The 24031-nt window shown below is 45.4% G+C and overlaps 1 protein-coding gene across 3 annotated transcripts in view; it reads right to left on the reverse strand.

The window, feature by feature from the left end:
• Positions 1-24031, reverse strand: part of DIP2C (disco interacting protein 2 homolog C) — a 384520-nt gene that overhangs the window by 48334 nt on the left and 312155 nt on the right. For all 3 annotated transcript variants that reach the window (XM_039241634.1, XM_039241633.1, XM_039241635.1), the window contains 7 exons: positions 22117-22240; positions 21540-21661; positions 20595-20706; positions 20398-20507; positions 11082-11212; positions 2140-2308; positions 48-218 (listed from right to left, as the gene is read on the reverse strand). In XM_039241634.1, the coding sequence (XP_039097565.1) occupies positions 48-218; positions 2140-2308; positions 11082-11212; positions 20398-20507; positions 20595-20706; positions 21540-21661; positions 22117-22240 (939 nt within the window). The remainder of the gene's footprint in view (positions 1-47; positions 219-2139; positions 2309-11081; positions 11213-20397; positions 20508-20594; positions 20707-21539; positions 21662-22116; positions 22241-24031) is intronic.

Raw genomic sequence — 24031 nt, forward strand, 5'->3', positions numbered from 1 at the left:
ATTTACAAGTTACTCTGACTGGGGCCCTTAGGGAGCCATGAACCCACCTGCAAGCAGATGGCCAGGTTCACTCTGCAGCCAAAGGAGGTGCTCACGGCCCGCGGGTGGAGACCCAGGTCTTTAAAGAGCTTTGAGAAAGACTGGGTGAGCGCTATCCGCGGCCGCTCTTCTGCCACGACCACACACGTCCGCACGCGGGACAAGTCCAGTCCTCGTGCCTAGAAACAAGGACAGCGGTGAGAGGTCAGCCTTCCGGGGCTCAAGGGCGTGACCCCCTTAACCAGGGGGGTGGAAGCCACGTCAGCTCCACACAGATACTCATTCCCAGAGCTCGGTGTCCACATCATTAATTAAGCTGTTCTTGGAAGTCTGTGTGGAAAAAGCAATCACACAGGTATCCGACCATCAAAGACACCATTACAAACAGATCTAATGTACCAGCAAGAGGCAGCAGCAGGGGCCACGGCGAGGAGAAGCAAGGTCCTGGATAAAGTAACTAAGGGACAGGGCGTGCGGACACAAGGAAGCATCTGGATGCGCGCCTACGAACGCGGATACACAAGAGCACGCACTGCACGGAAGGGAGACATGCGGTTTTTAATATAAGAATGGAAAAGACTCATTCCTTCTAAGTCCCCTGAGACTTAAAAGGTTACACTGACTGATCACACCTCAGTTCTGTGCTGAATTCAGTCAACGGACTCAGAGGAGGGCCCCCCAAGAGGGGAGCACCGGACTCTGTGCAGAGGGTGCTTCCCAGCTGGGCTGGGGGCCCCGGGGAGGAAGGAGCTGCACGTAGACAGGAGGCGGGTGGCGAGTGACGTCTCCAGCAGAGCACGAGGGGCGGGAGGGCGTCCGGCACAGGCAGGACCACGCAGCCTTCTCGGCCCCCTCCCTGCACCGTGGCTTGCGTGCAGTGACTAGAGAACAGTGCAGAAGACACGCTCGGGTCACTCCGGCACCGGAGCTCGCACACACATGTGACCTCACTGACACAAATCGCACAGAAAACATTACAACTGGATGAACCCATAGTCCGTTCACACACGTGTGTGTTCGGGGCGCAGTGCAGCCTGGGTCTTGGGTCGGTGGACCTGGGTGGAGCCGGAGATTCAAAACAGGGCTCCAACACATCTAAGTGTAAGAACCTGGAAAGGGTGCTTAATTTCTCTGTAACGTAAGTGTCCTCATAGTTAAGACGGAGACAATAGTAGTTTCTCTCTCAGACACCCCTGGTAAAGGGTTAGATGAATCGATATGTAAAGTGCTTAGAAAGCACTCAATTATGTCACTATTCGTGAAAGGTACTCCATCATTTGATAAAATAATATAGGTGGATGTAAGCGATAATTACATCTTATGAATTTCTTTTCCTATATTTATAATTTCAAGAAATTATACATTTATTTACATAACTTAACATCAATGTTATCTTACATTTTTTTTTCTTGTTCAAGCTTAATCATTAGGTCTAAATAGGAAAACAAAACTCAGGATATAAATGCATTGCTTAACTATTTGTATGTGTACAATTTATGTATGCACACATACACACACGTACATATAATCCATATATACACAAAGATATAAACAATGGATAATATCGGAATATAAATCAAAACAGGTGTATGATTATTCTCTCCTCCTTACTTGGATAATGACTACTTCATGAAAATATGTCTATCAAAATGTTACTGGTTTAAGTGGAGGGAAATGCTAACATTTGGATTAGGATGCACATCTATAAATCAGGGGCTTCAAGGAAAACAAAAATGAACAGCTAAATTCAAATTTACCACTTGAACACTAGCATCACAGTAAAATTAACTCCACTGAACAAGTGAATTCACCACCAGAATAAAAAGCAGTTTAGGGCTCTGTGGGCGGACCTAACGGAATCGCGGACATCAGTGGCGCACACCCTGACCTAGAACTCTGTGTGGCAGTGGGGAATTATTCATCTTATAAAGTATGGTTTCCACACGAAATCAGTTTTGTAAGCTTCCGGTGACGGCGGACTATACCTCGGTTTCTGTGAACGCTTATCTTAGCACCGGCAAACCCCTCCCGAGCCCTCAGGCAGCGAGCTTCCCTGGCGGCTGCCCCCACAGCACGGACGCTGGCCGACAGGCTGCTTACCTTGAGCGATTCTGTCTGCGAGCCCAGCCCCTTGGTACAAAGTTCCATCACTGAATAGGAGCAGAACGTGTCCCGGACTTTGTACTGACTCACGGCAAGAAGCCACAAGGCAGGGTTGGTTTCCAGCTCAGAAGGCGGGATGAGAATGGACTGGTGCCCAGAGTACACGCTGCAGAGAGAGACGGAGGGGCCGAGTGAGGAGGGGCCTCAGACACACCCGCAGCCCTCCAGGTTTGCAAATAAAAATGAAAGCATGTTCATGAAAACTTGTGAAAGCACAAAAAAACTATAGGAATCATGGTTGAGCGCTCATCTGAAAATGTAAAAGCTGAGAGGCTGTTCTATGTCTCTCCAAGCTGCTACATTAGCAAAACGTAAGAAACACCGCGTTGGATTTATAAAACTGTATGCTTTCTTCGGCAGAGTGTCTAATCAAGTCCTTTGTCCATTCTTTCTAAGCCATCTCTAGGCCCAGTGTGGGGCTTGAACTCATGACCCTGAGATCAAGAGTCACACACTCCACTGACTGAGCCTCCAGGAGCCTCGTCCATTTAGTTTTCAATTGGCTTCCTGACTGAGAAATCTTAAACCCCTCCATGTTGAAACCAAAATTCAAGAAGTGTGAGAGTCATCCAGCAGTAATTCATATGTACACACGCGCTGCTGAGACAGAGGACACTGTAATGCTACATGGCTTTCTCTTTTATTACTCAACATTAACATATAAGCTGACAATGTTACTTAACCTGATCCTCTAGGAATAAGTAGCAGAAAAAGTCAAAGAAAGCACTACCACACTTCAACAACTGTACGCCCCTCACTGTGTGCACACGCGCTGTAGTAACCACACTCCAGCATCTCCAAGCTCAGTCAACTGCCACTCTTACTTTGGTGAGTAACAAAGTCCCACGAAAACCAATCTTTCCTATTAAATGAGAGTACTTCTTCCAGGGAGGAACAAATCCTGACTCGAGAGAGTAAGTGCGTGGAGGAAACCCCACATCAGGAGCTATGGACCCCCTCCCACGGCTGGGGTGCCAGCAGAGCAAGTGAAAATCACAAGCAAGATATAAGATATGCTCTTTGGATGCATTAGAATCAGTACTACTTACCGACCCTGTTTCTGCTTCAGGAAGTGCCTTACCCACTGCTACGTACCCCTCAGATGGACCTGCTGTGACGTCATGTGACGGCCGAGGGGCTGCCCGGCAGCTGCCAGCGCTCGGGACGGCAGGACCCCCCACCTTGACCTGTGACCTCTCCACCTTCACAGGTGTGACCCCCACACGCACCTTTCTGCTGCTAATGCCAACCCCTGACGGCTTTCAGAGGTCATACATTGCCAATTTGGAACATTTTATGAAGACTACAGTCTTTTTAGACCAATGAAACGGGTTTGCTGACAGATGGGCTCTCAAGGTAGAACCCACAAAGCTTACATCTAAGATGTGGGTCTAGAGCCCCTCCTTACAGGAGGACAGGATATGTAACCACTTCTGAACACAGCGACATCTGTGTGGAGAAGCAAACTCACACACCAAAGTCCCGGCACGGGCTGCGCACGTAAGTGGGACTGGCCCTTGATGATTTTCTAGGACGCTCATTCATTTCTATAGAGTGTAACACATACGCACACACACACAACTCCTAACCTGGAAACATCCAATCATATGTTTCTTATCAAGATGACAAACTGCCAGAAGTTGGGAGTACTTCAGGTCCTTCTAATAATGGAGAACTACTTATCACAACATCAATCAACAACCAGCGTGTGGGGAGACAGCTTAAGTATTATCTGAGGAAGGAGGTTTGATAATCAAGTAGGAGCTATTTTTTTTTTTTTTTGAGAGAGAGACAGACAGACAAAGAGCACTTGGGGGAGAGGGCAGAGAGAGTCGCAAGCACACAGCCTGACTCCAGGCTTCAGCCCACGACCCTGGAATCATGACTCAAGACAATACAAGAGTTGGTCGCTCAACCGACTGAGCTACCCAGGCGCCCCAAGTGGAAGCTAATTTTTAAGAGGTAAGTTTATTAATGAGAATGTTCAGATCTTTCTCAATCCTCCTGAGTAAGTCTGAGAATGAATAGACACCCTGTATTTAAAGGGTTAATCAAAACTCGGACTAGAATCAGAACCAGTTCCGAGCTGATTTTAGACGAAATTTAAAGAGCTCTGAGGACACACTATTGTTCTTAGTAGTGAGGAGAAGAGTATCATACCCACAACTTTTCAAACTTCCTTTGAAATCCTGCTGACAGGGACGTTTTGCTGGGTGCGTGGTGACCCAGAGGGGCACACGGAGTGGATCCCTAGTTAAGGTGCAGTAAGTTACTTTTCTAGTCAATGTATCAAAATCACTGAAGACCCAGTTCTGGCGATTGATTCCAAATTCCATCAGGATTTCTGTAAGTTTTGTCCTTGAGAAATTAACTTAGGTCATTAAAGATCATTTAATATATTACTCAGGAGATCACATAACATGACAACCAGTCTATTAGTGTTACAAAGTCCTGGCAGCCTGTTCCTGCAGCTGCGTACAAGTTGTCTGCTATCCCATCACACATTTCTGAACAAGTGCGGCCTAGAGTCTGCAGTCTGTGAAAACAAGCTTTTCCAGGAGTTTAATAACCAGGACCGAGGTTCTTTAAAATGAGAGCTTCTCTCTGGTTTAGGAAGTTGGCATGTCTTATTTGTGTTCTCACTTTTGGGGCCTAGCATGTTATTTCCAAAGTAACCTTCCAAGAATTACACACTTGGGGTGTGACACCCACCAAATGCCCCCCCCCCCCCCAGCTGTACTAATACATCTAAAGGCCACTGATACCACCGCCCATTCTTAGAGATGTTTTCCCAGAAGCTAGGAGACACAACGCTCTCCTCTCTGCTGCCAAGATCCTTTCCTAAAGGCAGGAAGCCCCTGAAAATGTGGGCACATAGGAGGAGGGTATTCCCAACTGGCCCGACTTAATGGAAAGTGATGTTTTGTTCTGCAGCTGTGGGCACAGTCTTGCTTTCTGTCCCTTGTACAACAGCGCTCCAGAATCCATTCACACGCACCTGCCATTCTCTGAATTACAGCCTTTCTTGGGAGCTAATGTGTTAATTCCTGTCAAAAACCTCCAGGCAGCATGAAGCAGGAAGAAATAAAAATAACGGAAAATGTACCTCCAGGAAATGAACATTAAAAGAACAATCTCAGGGGCAAAACTGGGATCAAATATAGGATCATATACCAGCCAACAGCCCAAGATCTAGTGAGCCTGCATGTTATGAACTTCATAAATCCTAATTATCCGCTAGGAAGCAAGCATATCACTTCTTTGAGAAGTGATGGGGCACAGTTTTCTGTTAACAGCAAACGTTATTCAACCTGTTCATGAATCAGGCTTAATAATACAACCCAAGCAGATTTCCCTGCATGATTTTTACTGCAGCTCAAATTTACATGGTTGCTGTTTCTCAGCAAGGACTTTCATGTTTTCAGTGCTGGGTTCTAAACATGGTCAGTGACATGTGAGCCACACGTCTTAGGAAATCACAAAGCAGGTAAAACCTTATGATGATATTCGTCTTAACGATGACAATTTATCATTTCCATATTGTTCCCAAGGTTTTATTTTACAAATACTATCGTAGGGAGATTCAAAATGCAGAAAGCTAAATACAAAGCACCCACGACTACCTTTCTCGAGAATATACATCAGGATAGTGATCTGCTTCCTCTGAACCGTTCACACGTGAAAGGGCTGGGGTTCCCTGTGCAGAATTCAAGGCTAGAGAATGTCAAGCACATTTGTGAAAATTAGGTACAGTTCACCTTTCTCCTCATTTCCACAAGTAGGATGGAAGTCAACATCAAGAAAAAATTGACCAAATCTTGATACTAGAGGACAAACAGGAAACCCTATTCATGAATTTTCTATTCGCCCTTTCTTTGCTCAGTCCAGCAAATGCTGACCAAGTTTCACTTACTAGCTAGCACTGACGTCTTGGCACTGGCTACAAACACTTCCGGAGCAGACCTACTTGCTTATACTGAAGACGTTTATCTTTTGAGAATTTCTGGAACCTGAACTATTCTAGTTTAGATCTGAACTTCAAATAGAACAAGATAATTAAAAAGACACATGGGGATTAAAAAAAGTTAGTTTAAAAAAAAGTAGGCGGGGGGCTCAGTCAGCTATCAGAGCTCAGGCACTCAGAGCAAGGCAGACGCGAGGTGTGATGACACACAGCACCCTGTGAGCTACTGTTTTGTGCTCTTCAGTTACCCTGATGACGGGATGTCTTCTTTTTTAAACAGTTTCACTTAGGTATAGAGCACGTACCACAAATCCACCCACTTGAAGCAGAAAATTGCAAGGACTTTACTAAACTTGCAGAGTTGTATAATCGTCATCACAACGCAGTTCGAGAACGCTTCCATCACACACACATGTGGCTTGAGTCCACCTGGCTCCACTGCTCTTTGACCCCAGTCCCAGCTGACCACTGTCCCACTTTCTGTCTCCACAGACTTGTCTTTTCCAGACATTTCACATAAATGGTGTCATACGATACAATCGTGTGGTATTTTGAGTCTGGCTTCGGAGTGTGGATACGTATCGCAGGATACGACAAACACTGTCCACCCACCAGCTGGGGCGTGTGCGCCACTTCTTCTTTCTCTTTTCTATGAAGGCTGCTACAGACATCAAGTCTGTGTGTTTTTCCTTCTCTTTGGTAGATGCCTAGGAGTGGAATTGCTGGGTCCTGTGGTGAATTTATGTTTAATTTTTAAGAGCACGCCAAACTGAAAAATTTCACCATTTTCCATTCCCATCAACAACACAGGAGAATTCCAGTTTGTGAACACCGCTGGGGACTGTTGCTCTGCAGTGTGGTTCTGAAAGCGGAAACTGTAAGCTCGCGTACCTTTTTATTTTCTGGGGTTTGTGGTTGTATCTGCTCCAGTGGCTGTGAGGGGTCAGTTCAGGGGTTTTAATTTGCATTTTCCTAATGAATGTTAAGCATCTTTTCATGTGCTTAGCATCATTTTTGTATGTTTGGTGAAATAGCTATTCAATTCAACAGTATCTATTCTGTTGCCTGTTTTTAAATCATGTTGCATGTCTTCTTGAGGTTTAAGAGTTGGCTTTACATCCGTTTGGAGGGACTGTATCAGGTTATGATTTGCAAATACGTTCCCTCGGTGTGTGGTCTGTCTTTCCAACTTTCTATTAAGTGTCATTTGATGTGCTCAAGTATTTAATTTTACTGAAGCCACATTTATCAACATTTCTTCTACATACTGTAACATATCTAAGGACTCTAGCTTGAGATTTTAAAGATTTACTGATTTACTCATCTTCTTCCAAAAGTTTTAGTTTTTACATTAATGTCTGCAACCTACTTTGAATTTACTTATATGATGCAAAATAAAAGTTTAAATAATCTTTTTGCAGGTGAACGTACAATATTCCCAAATATCATTTGTTGAAAATACTACCCTTTCATCACTGAACTGCCTTTGTTGAAAAATGAAGTGACTATGCGTAAAAGGGCTATTTTTGGACTCTCAATTTTGTTTCATTGGCTATTTTTTCTTTATCTACCTTCCTACACCTAACTTTATGCCAGTATAACACTCTCCTGGCTACTATAATGAGGGGTGAAAATGACAAGTCTGAGTTTTCCAACTTCGTTGTTCTATTCCAAAATTGTTTTGGATATTGTGGGTTCTTCCTTTAGTAAGATTTTAGGATAACATTGTCTGTTTCTGCAAAAATAAAAAATGTGCTGAGATTTTTGACAGGAAGTTCATCAAATCTCTAGACCTATTTGCAAAGAATTTCCATTTGAACAATACTGCAACTTTTAATCCATGAATATCAACTATCTGAATGCTTTTTAAGACTCATTTGATCTTAAAAATATTTTGAAACAAGAGGCACCTGGGTGGCTCAGTCAGTTAAGTGTATGACTCTTGATTTCAGCTTCGGTCATGATCTCACGGTTCATGAGTTTGAGCCCCGCATCAGGCTCCACACTGACAGTGTAGGGCCTGCTTGGGATTTCTCTCTCTCTCTCTGCCCCTCACCTTCCCTGCTTGCACGCACTCTCTTTCCCTCTCTCCAAATCAACAAACACATGAATATTTTGAAACAACTCTGTTATATCTTGATTCTGAGATATATAATCCTCTATTTTGTGACTGAAGGGAACTTTAAGGATGAAGACAAAAATATTGTTTCACTCAACATCTTGAAAATGTTAAAACAATCCAAAGTTACAGAAAATTTTTGAATAGAAATAACTTTTTCTCCTCTTGAATCATTTGAGGGTGAGTCAGTGACTTGATGCCCCATTAACCCCAAATACTTCGGCAGGTACTTCTAATAAACAAGTTTATTTTCCTCCAAAGCTGATTAAAGCATCAGAATCAGGAAAAAGATACATTTCTTCCACCTAATTCTGGGACCTTCATCAGTTTTGCCAGTTCTAATGGTGTCTTTTAAAAGAGCCCGTTGGGAGAGAAGGCCAGAGATGCCATCAGCCTGCCTGCCGGGGGTGGGGTCCTCAGGGCCTCTGTGACACGGGCATCGTGTGCTGCTTTACATCCCTCCTCAGTCAGTCTGATGCTCCCTGGTTTGGAGTCAGTGAAGTATCTTTGTCAGGAAGACCCCAGACGTTACGCTGTTCTTCATGCTGTAGCCCTCTGGGTGACACACCCCTGCCCCGAGTCCACCGTGAAGGTTTCTCTCCTTCCCTTTAAAATTAACTACTGTTTCCTAGACATCTACTCTAGCAATTGAGCTTTTAATCTGCTCATCTGTTTGTCTGATAGTGAGATAACTTTCTATCTTATTTGAAGCATTATCATCTATCTTAATCTTTATTTTGATGCTGAAATCCCCCCAACTTGGCCCGTGGGAGCCTCTCTGAAGGTCACGTCACCGTCCTGCTGTAAGCGCTTTCTTGAACAAAATGACACCCAGGGTCATCCCGTTCATTTCCTGAGGGGACGCCAGCTCATCGAAGAGGAAACCGTCGTCGCGGTACTCACAGGTGCCGGGTGTGCTCCTCACCACTGGGCTGGATGCTTCCAGTCTGGTTTTTAAGCAGGTCTGTTGGGATCTGTTTCTACAGAGGACCTCACAAGGAAGAAGCCTGTGGCTGTGGTATATTGATTTCCAGGGTTGCAGGGCCCATGAAGCGAACACTGCGATTCTGTGACTGCTGAATGACTTTGCAGGAAAGGGGTTCATTAGGTAAAGGTTCCTTATGACTCCTTTAAAGAGCCCTCACCATGCCCTCACTGCTACTAGCGAGCACATGACTTTCCCGTGTTGGTGCGTGGGCGCTGGCGAAGCCCTCCATCGCCGGCTTCAGCTTTACCGGCACCTTTGCCAAGTGACACGCAGACAGACAGACACCCAGTCTCCTATAAAGTCAGTAGGCTGGGGTGGGGTTCCTCCCCAGCTGGCCAAGTGTGTCTACAGCCACTTGGCTCTACTGCTGGAATACCATATTCTGAACTATTTACCTATTTCCCAAGAGGAAAAGCTACCCACAATGCTACTGCATTTTACAGTGGGGCAAAAATCATTAAATATTTTAATTCTGTTTGCTCTCTCCAAAACTTTACCTGTTCTAATTGGAATGTGTTTTTCAAAAATATAGGATTGGATTTTTTTTTTTAATGTTTTATTTATTTCTGAGAAAGAGACAGTGTGAGCAGGGGAGGGTCAGAGAGAGAGGGAGACACAGAATCTGAAAGAGGCTCCAGGCTCTGAGCTGTCAGCATGGAGCCTGACACGGGGCTCGAACCCACGAACCGCGAGATCATGACCTGAGCCAAAGTCGGACGCTTAACAGACTGAGCCACTCAGGTGCCCCGATATAGGATTGGATTTTAATCCAACTTACTATTTTTAAATATTATGAATGTATCAGAATAATTGTTTGAGGAGTGCATTTAAAGACACTGGAGAGTGTCTGCTAGGAAAAAGGAAGTCCTAACCACTTTCATACTGTTGCATCTCCGTTTTTTATCTTTATTAATCCACGCTTACAAAACTGTATGCCTACTTAAAGGTTATGGTGAAAACATGTTGTCTGGTGACGGCACTAAAAACTGGAAGGGGACACGAAACAAAAGTGGCCACGCGATGGTCCATGAGGAGCGGGAGGAGGGGCACTGGTACTTATCATGCCTTCACATACTTAAAGATTTCAAAGTGTTAACGATAAAAACATAGTTTGCTACATCAGAAACCAGACTCTGGGAGGCCATGTACCAAAATGCTAATAGTGACTGTTAATAGGGATCACTAGGTGGCATGATTACTGAGGCCTTTATGTTATTTCATATTTTCTAAAGTTTCTACAGGGAACACATACGCATAGTCAGACCAAATGCCCATAAACTTCCGTACGTTCACCCCACCTGCTGGCCCTGCTCCGGGCTGGGCACTGGGTGGCTGCTGGCTGGGGGCCAGTGACCATGGCTGGAGGCAAGCAGAATGCTCACGGATGTTCCTCCCCACCCACGTCAGGGACAAGCCTGAAGAAGAGCGAGCCTGAGCTTCCACCTGCCAATTTAATGCAAGCTCCAGACCAGGGTTAACTGCTAGGATCTTAAGGCAAAGAACCAAAGCCTCAGGCTGGAGTCCTGCACTTGGAAAACAGGGGTCCTTACCAGGCAGCCTCCCAGAATGTGCCCAGAGTCTGTCATCTCTGCGAGTGTCAGCAGAGTTCACAGAGACGACGCTCTCCAGACGCCGTGGGGTGTGGGATCCGTGCAGGGCTGGGGCGGGGGCCACCTGGAGCACTTTGCAGCCGGCACCCTAGAGGTGGGAGCCCTCCCCAGATGTCAGCGTCTACTCTGCAAACGGTCTAGAAAGGGGGTGCATGGCTGACTCTTCATCCTTTTAAAGATACTAAGGAGGATACTCACCTACAGAGGCACCACAGGACAAACCCAAGTCCACAGTAAGGGTCCAAGCAGATGGCCACTTCTCTAGAGGGGTAGAGCTCACACTGCAGCTTGATGGAGCGGCAGAAGGCACTGGTGGCTGCGTGGCACATCTGCAAGACAGCAAGGCCGCCTTCAGTCCACGCGGCCAACACCCAGTGCCCAAAGGGGGTTTCAAGAAGGGACGGCTGTAGCCAAGCTCCGGCCCTGTGAGGAGGGGGTGGCTCCACTCCTATCAGGCTTCCCATTTTCCATGATTAAACCGCACGCCAACCTTCCTGCCCCCTCCCTGGACCCCGCCTCACCCCAAGAGGAGGTGAGCACCACAGGGTCTCCTGGGGTCCCGCAGCCCAGGGAGGAAGGCGGGGAGACACCGCTCCTCACGGCCCCTGGGAGGTGTGCGCTCAGCACACGCCTGTCACGCAGGAGGGCTGGCAGGGTGCATGGATGAATGTCCCAAGTCAATGACCAGGTTCAGAGAAGGTAGTTCGCCTAAGGTCACACAGCTTCAAGCCAGACCCAGCTGGGGACAGCGAGATGCGCTAGTCATGTGACGACAGCCAAGCTCCCGTCTCCCTGCATCACTGAGGTGACGGTAAGAGGGCTCCCGTGTGATGGGAGTTACTGTAAAACAGCACAAAATATATATAATAAAACCAGTTTTCTCACAGAAGCCTTCTAGCCAATCAAGCCTAAGAAGAAAAGGAAAACTTCCCCAAGTTTGTGGTTTGAAACACGTTTAGAGTTAACGTGAAGCCGATGTCCCCTGGAGCTGAACTGGGTGGGGGGCTGGAGCAAGCACCCACATACTCAGGGAGACCCACCTAAATCCCTGGGAAAAGCACCCTGAGTGGTGCTGGCAACAGAGGAGAGAAGTCAGGGGCTAGAAGCTACAGGCCGCAGGGGGTTTGCGGTGGGTCCGCCACAGAACCCACACAAGGTGATGCAGGATTACTCGAGAAGTGAACACACACAGCTCTTTTTCACTTGCTGTTAAGGCCATGATATTTGCTTCAAGAAGAAACAAGGCTGGGTTTCTGAACCATGTCTTCAAACTCCCACCTGCTGCATCAGGAATGAGCAAAATCCTAGCTACCAAATTAGCCACATTCCCCGACTGGCCACTAAAACAAACCTTGCCTGAACCCGTACTCTGTGCAGGTACTACTTACAGCTTGGGAGCAGAGTTCAGCTCAGCTCAGCAAACACTAATGCATTATTTGAGTACATGCTATGTCTTGGGCATTGAATTAGGTGCTCAGAATATAAAGAATAAAACACAGCCTCTGACCTCAGGAGCTGGGGCCCAGCAGGAGACTGAGAGAGCGCTCAGGGCGTGTGAGCACGTTCCCAAAGGGTGCGGAGAGCATCAGGAGGGCAGAGAAGGGGCTCTCACCTCGCCCCAGGGGGCCCCAACGCGCTCTCGGTCTTGAGGGTGAGTAAAGAGATCTCATCGGTGACATGAGCACAGGCAGATGAAGAAAAACCCAACCAGGAAAGCTAAACGACTCGTCTCCAAGCTCCAGTCTTGGAGCTGCCAACGTCACAGACCACCAGCCCACGCGGGGAGGAAACTCCCCGTTCTTAGGAAGTCAGACTTGTACCCAGATAAGTTCTGAACACCTGCAGACAACAAGCTCTAATGCCCCACCCGGAAAGAGCGGGGAGGGCAGACAGTCAGTGGAGGAAGCGGGAGGAGGGTAACTGTATGTATTTTCAGGATGAGTCTCGGCTCTTCTCTTGGGCAGATGCACCTTCCAGAGCAGCTTTGCTCCGGCTGACATGAAAGTAAGTGTCCACGTCCCGGGCACACAGCAGCCGCACACCTGGTGGAAGGGAGAGCCACCACCGGTGTGACAGCGTGCTGTGAGCAAGCCCAGAGGGGAACTGATCTCAAGGGAAGGGTCCTCCACACGACTTCCCCGTTGAAGTGAAAATGTTTCTCCAGGATCTATCGGAAACCTTCAGAGTTCAAATTAAACTTTTAAACAGTATTTTAAAACTTAAATTGAACATATAACATATGCTCAAGGGCCTTCTACTAAATCAGACATTAAATAGTTCCCTTTATGGGGAAAACATGTTTATTGGTAAGTCAATTTTCATTCTATATTTGAATACTTAATGACATTTGTGACTAAAGGCTGAAATTGAATCAAAATTTCCAAGAAACACAGGTGCAACCAAAGAGGTAGAAGGGAATTCCACAAGAAGACTATGACCAGATGATTCCAGTTCTGTGTACGCCTCTCAGTATTTAAGGCATACGGGTTTTCATTAAATGACATCACAACATGTTTTACCTCAGGTACTCACCAAACAAATTAATCAAAAGCTTAATGAAGACTTGCAAAGATTTGAGAGAAAGTCTAATTATTCATCTCTCTGGGATTACTACGGTTTATACTTCTATTAAGTGGAATCACCAAGAGACATGTCACTTCATCTCAGTTTCATGTATAAATATCTTAATCGAATTGAGATGAAACATTATAGCACCAGCTTCTGTAGACCATGAAAATGGTACTATCACCAGTGTGTTTCTGTTCAGCTACAATAGGAGGTAGCTCAAAGCCACCCTCAGCACTGTGGAAAGTCACTCACCCTGGAGTGAAAAGAAATCTGTACTCCAAAATAATCTGAAGGGTTATTTTACTTGATATTGCACTTTATTTGGTGTGTCACCTTAGATTCTACTGAAAAGCAGGAGAGGATTCTGGGAAGACTGTCTCCATAGCAACCAGACAACAACTGTGTGGGCAGAAAATTAGGAGACGATGTGGAGCCCTGGAGTCTGTTAGAAGTCTTACAACTTTCAGAGGAAGATCTGGGCAGTCAATGCTAATTAATTTTGGAAAAAGTAAGACATCCTCATTAAAAAAAAAAAAAAGTTGTGGGTGCTCATTATGTTTAAGTACTCATTAATGTACTCATTACATTTAGACCTGCCATGAAAGACAGGCTCTGGGGAGTCCTGCAGATTGAAACAGAAAGACACTAGACATATCTCAGAGTCATGTGAATAAATTTAGATCTCAGTAAAGGTAAATACAAGTCAATTATAAATTCTAGTATAATTGTGGCAATACTTATAACTCCACTTTTCATTTTCTACATGATTTCAGAGACTAATATGGTAAAAAAACAACCCACAATTATTATCTGAACGAAATGATCGTTATTGTTCTTTTGAGTTTACATTCCACTTTTTTCTCTTCATAACTTGAGACTTAAAAAATGCATTTAAAAGACTTACTACTACATATTTTGGGTCATGCAGTATATAAAGATTTAACTTTGTGACATCAGCAACTAAGAAAGGTGGACATGGAGCAGTTTTGTGTGCTACTGGAATTGAGTATAACCCAAAGTAGGGTTCTCCAACTGCAGCGTGTGCAGCTCGCCTCCCATGGTCACTGCACCACAAGCTGCAGAATATGTACAAAAGGAACTTAAATGTTTCATTATAAAAAAATCAACTAAGCACAAGACAGTCATGCGGACAATAAGTAACAGAAAAGTTAGTTTTTAACTTGTTTTTAATGTTTATTTATCTTTAAGAAAGAGAGAGGCAGAGTACTAGCAGGAGGGGCAGAGAGAGAGGGAGACACAGAATCCAAAGCTGCTCCAGGCTCTGAGCTGTCAGCACAGAGCCCGACGCGGGGCTCAAACTCATGAACTGTGAGATCGTGACCTGAGCCAAAGTTGGATGCTTAAAGGACTGAGCCCCCCAGGTTCCTTGAGTAACAGAAAAGTTGAAAGACACATGGAAAAAAAGGAGCGAGATGAGAGGAGTCTCTAATCAGTAATTAGTTTAAATGTAAACAGATTAACTCTCAATAGATGGCAATTCACAGAGTGAATAAAATACAGGATCCAGCCATATGTTGCCTACAAGAGATTCATTTTATTTTTTAATAATTTTTAAAGTTTATTTATTTTTGAGAGAGACAGAGAGAGACTGAGTGCAAGCAGGGGAGGGGCAGAGAGAGAGGGAGACACAGAATCCAAAGCAAGTTCCAGGCTCTGAGCTCTCAGCACAGAGCCCAATGTGGGGCTCAAACCCACCAACCATGAGAAAATGACCTGAGCCAAAGTTAGACGCTTAACTGACTGACTACCCAAGGTACCCCATACAAGAGATTCATTTTAGATCAAGAGACACAAATCATTTCAAAGTGGAAGAATGGATAAAAACATTCCATGCAAACAGTTACCAAAAGAAAGCAGAGATAGCTAAACTAATATCAGACATACAGACTTCAAAAAAGATCACAAAAGATAAAGTGAGGCATTATATATTAAGGTTCAATACAGCAAAATTTAACAATTATTTGCATCTATTCACCTGACAACAGACTGTCAAGGCATATGAAGCCAAAATAGACTGAACTGAAGGAACTCACATTTCTTCAATGATACTTAGAGACTTGAATATCATACTCTCAATAATAGACAGAACAACCAGAAAGAAGATGTATTTTTAAAAAAATAGGGAACTTAACACAGTAAACCAAAGAAATCTGGGAGACATAGAGAACACTCAACCAAAATGGATTATTCATTCTTCTCAAGAGCACTTGGGCCACTTTCCAGGATAGACCATATTTTAAGCCACAGATTAAGTCTCAATTGATTTAAAAAGATAGATATGAAGTATCTTTTCCAAGCACAACAGGATGAAGTTAGGAATTAGTAACAGAAGGAAAACTGGAAAACCCACAAACTTGTGAAACTTAAAATACACATACCCTTAAATAACCACAAGAAAAATAAAAAAAAACTTAGACTCAAATGCAAATATAACATGTCAAAACTTACAGGACATGCAAAAACAGGTTTGCTGCAGAAATTTACATGAAAATTTATGTTAAAAAATAAAACAGATTTCACATCAACCTAACTTTACAACTTAAGGAATGGCAGAAAGAACAGACTAAGCCCAAAGTCAGCAAAAGAAGGAAATAAAGATTTGAGGATAAACAGAGGGTAGAGAAATAGTAGAGATAATCAATAAAAGCAAAAGTTGGCTTTTCAAAAAGATCAACAGAATAGACAAACCTCTAGGTAGATGGGCTAAGAAGAAAGGAGGGAAGACTCAAATTACTAAAATCATAAATGAAAGTGGAGACATTTATTATGGATTCTGCAGAAATAAAAATAATTGGAAGAGAGCACTATGAACAGTCAGGCACCAACCAACAGCACAACCTATGTGAAATGAAGAAATTCCATTCCATGGAAATTGAAACACAAATTACAAGAGGGAAGACAAAACTGGGGCGCCCGGTAACTCAGTTGGTGAAGTGTCTGTCTTCGACTTAGGTTATGGTCTCACGGTTTGTGGTTTCAAGCCCCCTGTCAGGCTCTGTGCTGATGGCTCACAGCCAGGAGCCTACTTCATATACTGTGTCTCCCTCTCTCCCCCTCTGCCTTTCCCGTGCTCGTGCTGTCTCTGTCTCTCAAAAATAAAGTAAAAAAAATTAAAAAAAACAGGATCACAAAACCTACCAAGACTAAATCATGAAGAATAAAAAATCTGAACAGACCAAAAGCAGTAACAAGATCATATCTGTAAAGGTTTTCCAGCAAAGAAAAGCTCTGTACCTGATAAGTTCATTGCTAAAATCTACCAAACATTTAAAGATGAATACTGGTCCTTCTCAAATGTTTCCAAAAAACTGAAGAAAAAGGAACACCTTTTTAAAGTTTATTTACTTATTTTTGAGAGAGAGAGACAGAGAGAGAGAGAGCGTGCGTGCACACACACAAGTGAGGGAGGAACAGGAAGAGGGAGGGAGACACAGAATCTGAAGCAGGCTCCAGGCTCTGAGCTGTCAGTGAAGAACCCAACAGGGAGCTTGAACCCACAGACCACGAGGTCATGACCTGAGCCAAAGCCAGACACTTACCTGACTGAGCCACCCAGGTGCCCAGAGAAGGGAACACTTCTTAACTCATTCTGTGAGAAAAATTACGGACCAATATCTCTGCGGAACACTGATGCCAAAATCCTCAATAAAGTACTAACCCAATTCGGTAGCACTTTAAAAGGCTTATACATCAGTGGGATTTATTCCTATAACAGATTGTAGGCTCTACAAATGAAAAATCAATCAATGGGAGCACCTCGCTGGCTCAGTCCAAAGACCATATGACTCTTGACTTGCGGGCTGTTAAGTTCAAATCCCAGAATAATATAGAGGCTACTTAAAAATAAAATCTTAAAAAAAAAATCAATGTGATATATCATATTCAAAGAATGAGAGGGAAAAAAAAACACATGATCATCTCAATTGATGCAAAAAAAAAAAAAAAAAAACCCTGACAAAATTCAACATTCTTTTATGATAAAAACACTCAATAAACTAGGAATAGGAAAAAAAAAAAAAGGGCTTCAACATAATAAAAGCCATATATAAAGAACACAGAAACTCAGCCATGAAAGACTCAACCCTTTACCTCTATGATCAGGAGTAAGGCAAGGATGCCTGCTTTCACCCTTTCTATTCAACACAGTACTGGAAGTTCTAGCCCAAGCAATTACATAAGAAAAATAAATAAAAGGCATTCTGATTAGAAAGGCAGAAATAAGATGATCTCTTCATGGATTAAATGAATTTATATGTAGAAAACACTAAATATCTCACTCATAAAAATTGTTAACAATTGTAAATTCAGTAAAAGATGATAAGTCAATATGCAAAAATTATTTGTATTTCTATTCATTAAGTGACAAATCTGAAGAGGAAATTAAAACATTTACGTTGCATTTACGATAGCATCAAAGAATAAAATGCTTAGGAATTAGCTCAACCAAGGAGGTAAAAGACTTATACAATTAAAACTATAAAATACTGCTAAAAAATAAAGACGTACATAAATGGAAACACACACCATCTTCCCAGATATCAATACTACCCAAAACAATACAGACTCCATGAAATCCCTATCAAAATCTCAATGATTTTTTTGTGTGTAAGTAGAAAATGCATAAAATTCACACAGAATCTCAAGGAAACCTGAATAAACAAAAACAATCTTGAAAATAAACACAGAAGATTCCCCCATCATGATTTTAAAAATTACTACAAATATACAGTAGTCAAAACAGTGCAGTACTGGCATAAAAACAGACATACAGATCAATGGAAGAGAAAGCCCAGAAACAAACCCTTGCATATACTGGCCAACTGACTTTTGACAAGGGTGCCAAGACTATTCAGTGGGAGAAACAACAGTTTTCTCAACAAATAGTGCTAAGAAAATTGGATCTCCAAATGCAAAAGAACAAGGTTGGACCCTTACCTAACACCACAAGGAAAAGTTAACTCAAACTGGATCAAAGACATATATGTAAGACCTAAGACAATAAAACCTGGAATAGAACATAGGACAAAAGCTTCATGACACTGGATTTGGCAATGATTTCTTGGATATGACCAAAGGCACAGGTCAAAAAAAAAAAAAAAAAAAAAGACAAAACTGGACTTCATGAAAATTCAAAGATTTTGTGTATCAAAAAACACCATCCATAGAGTAAGAAGGCAATCCACAGAAGAGAAGAAAATTAAGGGATTAATATTGAGACTACACAAAGAACCTGTAAGACTCAACAACAAAATTCCAAGCAATTTGATTCAATGGACTTGAATAGACAGGTCTCCAAAGAAGACTTACAAAGAGTCAATAGCTGCAGGAGAAGATGCTTAACATCACTAACCATTAGGAAAATGCAAATCTAAACTACAAGGTACCACTTCATACCCATTAACATGACTACTATTAAAAATATGAAACCCAGAAAACTCTAAGAGTTGGTGAGGACGGGAAGCAACCGGAACCTCTGTGTGGTGCTGGAGAGGACATGAAATGGTGCGGCCACCACGGAAAACAGTATGGCAATTCCCTCCCAGGTTAAAAATGGAAACTACCTTCTGACCCCAAAATTCCACTTCTCCATATATATCCATAAGACCTGAAGAGGTATTTGTACATTTGTGTTCATGGCAGCATTACTTACAGGAGCGAAAAGTTGGAGGCGACCTTAGTGCTCACTGAGGGATGAATGGATAGGCTAAACGTGGTAAACACATTCAACAGAATATTAACTCAGCCTCAGAAAGGAATTCTGATGCCCTCAGCAACATGAAGGGACTCCCAGGACATTATGGTGAGTGGAAGGAGCCAGTCACAAGAGGACAGTGAGCGTGACTCCACTTCTGTGGGGTCCCCATATGCGTCACGATCAAGAGCCGGGGTGGCGGGGATGGGGAGTTATTATTCATAGGCAGCAAGCTTTAGTTTTGTAAGACAAGATGAGTTACAGGGATGGACGGCGGGAGGGACGGGTGCATGGCAGTGTGAGTGCTTTTGATGCCACTGAGCCTACACTTGGGTGGGTTCCTATGGTAAATTTATGTCATGTATGTTTAACCACAATAAAAAAAAAATTGGGAAAGGGGCAGATAAAGAGAACTAAATGCAGCGAATAACACAAACTGAGCGGTCAGACTCCCGAGGGCGGGCAAAGGACTTCCTAAGGCTACTGAGAATGCACCAGCCCCTTGACCAGGACACTGCCAGCACTGAGAGTCCTCATGAGGTGACGTGCACCGCAGTCACCACGAACAACATGGGTCTGTGTGCACCAGCCCACCAACTCGCGGACTTTTTATGGTGCCAGACTGTAATAGTCAGCATTTTCCCTAATAGATTTTCTTTGGCTTACCACTTTACGTAAGAATACAGTACACATTATGTTACATAATACACACTACATATCACATGCACATAGTACATACACATAACACATATGACATATGACATATAATACATATAACACACAAAATGGGTTTTAATCGACTCTTTATTTTACATTACTGGTAAGATGTCCAGTCTACAGCAGGCCACTGGGGGAGCCAAAAGTTATACATGGAGTTTTCACCGTGCACGGGGTCAGCACTCCTAACCGCCAGAGCTGTTCTTTAACAGGAGCCAGGGTCACGGGACGCGCAGTCCTCCGGCACGCGGTGATGGAACCCGCATTAACAGAGCAAGAATCCTAGCGCACAGGGTTTCACAACAGAGCTCTGGGATTTGAAAACCAGCGAGGAAGAAACGCGAGCAGTCTTACTGGGGGCTGGTGAGGCTGTGTTTACACACACACAGACAGGTGGGGCATTTGGAAAGAATCGGCCGGCCTAGGTAACCGTGGGAATGACTGGGCATTTTATGGTCTCAGTGAAGCGCAGGTACACACCCCTCGCATGTGCCACCGCACAGACGTGTCACTAACCTTCACTCCAGCCAGCATCCCCGTGGTGGACACACTGAAGTCAAGATAAGCTAGCGTGTCTGGGTTGGAAGGTTTGTAGATCTGGGCGGGCCGCTTCTTTGGCAAGTCATCTGGAGCAAAACAGGGCTATTAGCACGTTTGAGCCAACGGCAAAGCAGACACGCAAGCACAAGTGTCTGGATGGTTCGCGGACTGACCTGTGTCCAGTATGGGGGGCCACGCCCTGACGTCCACGGCCGCAGCTGCCTCCCGGGACCGCAACAACTTACAGATCAGTTGTGTTGTCATCAAGCAGGCAGAGCGACTCACCTGAGGTGAGAGAACAAGGTGTGGAGGAAGGCGGTGAGCGGTTGCACATGGCCAGCTGCTCAGTATGTACCCGAGGCCAGCGGCTTTCACAGTGGGCAGGGCTGCCTCCCATGGAGCCAGCGTGAGAGCCATGATATGATCACGGCATCCGGAGCTCACAGACCCTGAGGCCCCTGGGAACTTCTGGAGCTGAGGAGTGACCACGGTTACGAGCGTGCTTGGAAGGAGCGCCCCACCTGGCCAGTCTCACCATCGGCTCTGATCTACGAATGCCACACAGCTTCACCGACATGGTCGCTACGTTCTGAACAGCAAAGCGGCCTGGACGGTGCTCCCATTCACCCACAAAAGGAATTCGCAGGTGCTGTCCCCAAACTAAGCTGTCCCTTGTGGTGTCTCCTCTTACACTTCCCCAAGCATGAGAAAAATTAAAATAAATCTCTGCTTTCAAAAAGGAACGGGACACTTCTAAATCTTGAGCAGAGAACTTTAAAGAAAAATACGACTTTTTCACTCAGTTTGGTGCAGAAACCCCCCACTGTCTGTACAGGTGCCTGTGAGAGGAGTCACTTTCTCAAGGGCCCTTCAGCTCCAATAAATGAGCGAAATCACCCCAGCCCGTAACACCACAAGTGAATTGAAATCCTGCTTCCGGAACTGGAGGCAGAGGCTGCATCCTCCCCACCAGCCCCAGAGCCAGCCCTGCCCTGGGCTCTGCCATCTAGAAGCCCCACTCTAGGTCCAGGCAGGAGGAAGGGCCCGGGGGAGGGGGAGGGGGAGGAAGGGCCCCCGGGAAGGAGGAGCAGAGCCCAGATGCTTCCAGGCGCAGTTACCTCCACAATCATCTTCACGGTGGGCAGCGTCGTGGCGATGTTCTGCGGGTGTGGGGGGCGGACGGTTATTGGCACGCAGCCCGCGTACAGGCAGCCATAAAATGCTGCAATAAGATCTATTCCTAGACGGGGAGAAAAGCGCGAGCGCTCAGGTGACAGTCCGTCCCTGGCAGCAGAGGTGCCAGCCTGGGGCCACGACAGGAGCGGACTCCTCTCTGTGCTGTAACCTCCCATCCCCTATTCCTTTACGCACGAGACCCCCACAGGGCCCAGGTGGCTAATTTCTGTCATTTCTCTAAGGAGTTACCAAGTCTATTGTTATCAGTTTAGAGAGGGATTTAATTGCTGTTGATTAAATGAACTACCTCAGATACCTAATAAAACAAATTCAGACACAAATGTCTTTGTGAAATTTCACCGCGTGTATGACCTCAGGAGGCACACGGCTCGTAGCGCATGTATGACCACAAGAGGCCGCAACTAGACACAGGAGGCCGCACAGAACACGATGCTGGGTGTCAGCCAGAGTGTGGGCGGCAAGGCGCCCGCCTCACAGCTGCCGGAACTGCCTGCTCACCTGGCGGGTACACGAGAGCCACGTGGTCCCCATCCTGCAGGTGCCCTCGCTCCATCAGCATCACGGCGATCTTCTCGGCGCGCTTATGCAGCTGCACGCACGTCAGCGAGCTTGCTATCGTACCCTGAGGATCGCAAGAATGACTGGGTGAGACTTTTTTTTAACGTAACAGCCTTACCGAGATGTACTGCAGGTACCAGCCAGTCACCGTATGTGAAATACACACTAAACGGGCGTGAGTGTGTCCGCACAGCTGTGCGACCACCCACGGTTGGTTCTGGTGCACTGGTCATCCCCCAAGGACCCCGTCCGTTACCGGCCCCTTTCCTCTCCTTCCCACTGGCCAAGAAGGGCAGCACCAAACAGGCATCTAGATGTACTTGTGCTAACGAGAAATGTTCTCAAAAACGAATTATTTGAGCTAAAGACTAGCTAAACTCCCTCCCAAAAAAGTCAACCTGGTAATTCTGGAACTTCGGTGTAATAGCCAAGGGCAGGAAGAGTCAGCGGTGAACCAGCAGGAAGCAAAACAAGTTGGACATGTTTTTAAGAAACAATTAAAAGTCGAGGTCAAAAAACAAAGCAAGAGTCAAACAAATCCAGTAAAGTGAAAAACAAACTTGTACAATTCTCTTTATGTGGAATGTTATAAGTGTAGAAACAAATGGAAAACACATTTGGATTAAAAAATACCTTAAAAGCACTGCTGTTGTAACTTCCTGCTAATCTCCAATTATTTCTTTTTAATTTTTTTAATGTTTGTTTATTTTTGAGAGAGAGAGAGTGTGAGCAGGGGAGGGGCAGAGAGAAGGGGAGACACAGAACGCGAAGCAGCTCCAGGCTCTGAGCCGTCAGCACAGAGCCCAACGCGGGGCTCGAACCCACAAACCGTGAGATCATGACCTGAGCTGGTTGGACGCCTGACTGAGCCCCCAGGTGCCCCTCCAATTATTTCAAAGTAAAGAGTTGGGGAGAATAAAATCAAAACCCTGCTCTTCATGATCAAACCCTATTTTAAAGCAATTCACAGGGTGAAGGGCAGGCAACCCGCAGTGTCTGGGGCCAGGAAGACTCCACACACTGAAAACAGCCACGGAATTCGTGACAACACTGTTTGCTCGCGTGGATGGGGCGAGCCAGCAGCAGCAGGAAGAACAGCGAGACACATGTGGTTTTCGAGGACTCAAATATCAGCAGGTGACCTGGACCCAAAAGTCACGCATGGAGAGGAAAGTCCAAAGGGAAGGGCAGTGGGCGGCGCTGCATGGAAGGGGTCATGTTGCATGGAAGGAAGTGACCAGGCCCTTGGGGTCCCTTAAAAACAGGCAGCGGTGGTTTAGTGCCCGGCGGTGCTGGGGAAACACAGAATCCCAGCCAAATGGCCTGTGGGACACACCTGCTCCAGTGGGGTTCGGGATGACCTCTCAGAACCAGGGGCACGTGACACAATCACGCACAAGATAACTGGGTGTTGCATGCGGCTCCAGGAGGCAACTCGTTCCCTTTAAGGACCCGACCCACAAGCCGCGCTCGGCTGCAGGGGCTCCTGCCCTTTCCCACCGGCTGGGACTGGTCCCTGAACTGAGCCCTCTTACCCCACACATTTTCCTTGTCTGCCTTCCAAGGTCTGCCTTCCAAGGCAGGTTAAAAAGTGAGAAAATGGAAACGGGCAGGAGGTGGGGGAGCCTCGGCAGAACGTGGCAAAGCTGGGTAACCAGACAGACCCGGGAGGCCGAGGTGCAAGACGCAGCCCAACCGTGCGAGCCCAGGGCCCCCAGACCGGGAGCTCCCTGGCACCCACTCCTGGAGACCACGCCTGTCCACAGGAGCCGAAGCGCGCGCGTACACACGCACGCACACACACTCTGACCCACATGTCCTCTCAACACTTCGGAGTGAGACAGGCACAGCCGAA

Source organism: Hyaena hyaena, unplaced genomic scaffold (assembly GCF_003009895.1).
Source record: "Hyaena hyaena isolate Hyena2069 unplaced genomic scaffold, ASM300989v1 scaffold_197, whole genome shotgun sequence".
In the NCBI taxonomy this organism is placed as follows: Eukaryota; Metazoa; Chordata; class Mammalia; order Carnivora; family Hyaenidae; genus Hyaena; species Hyaena hyaena.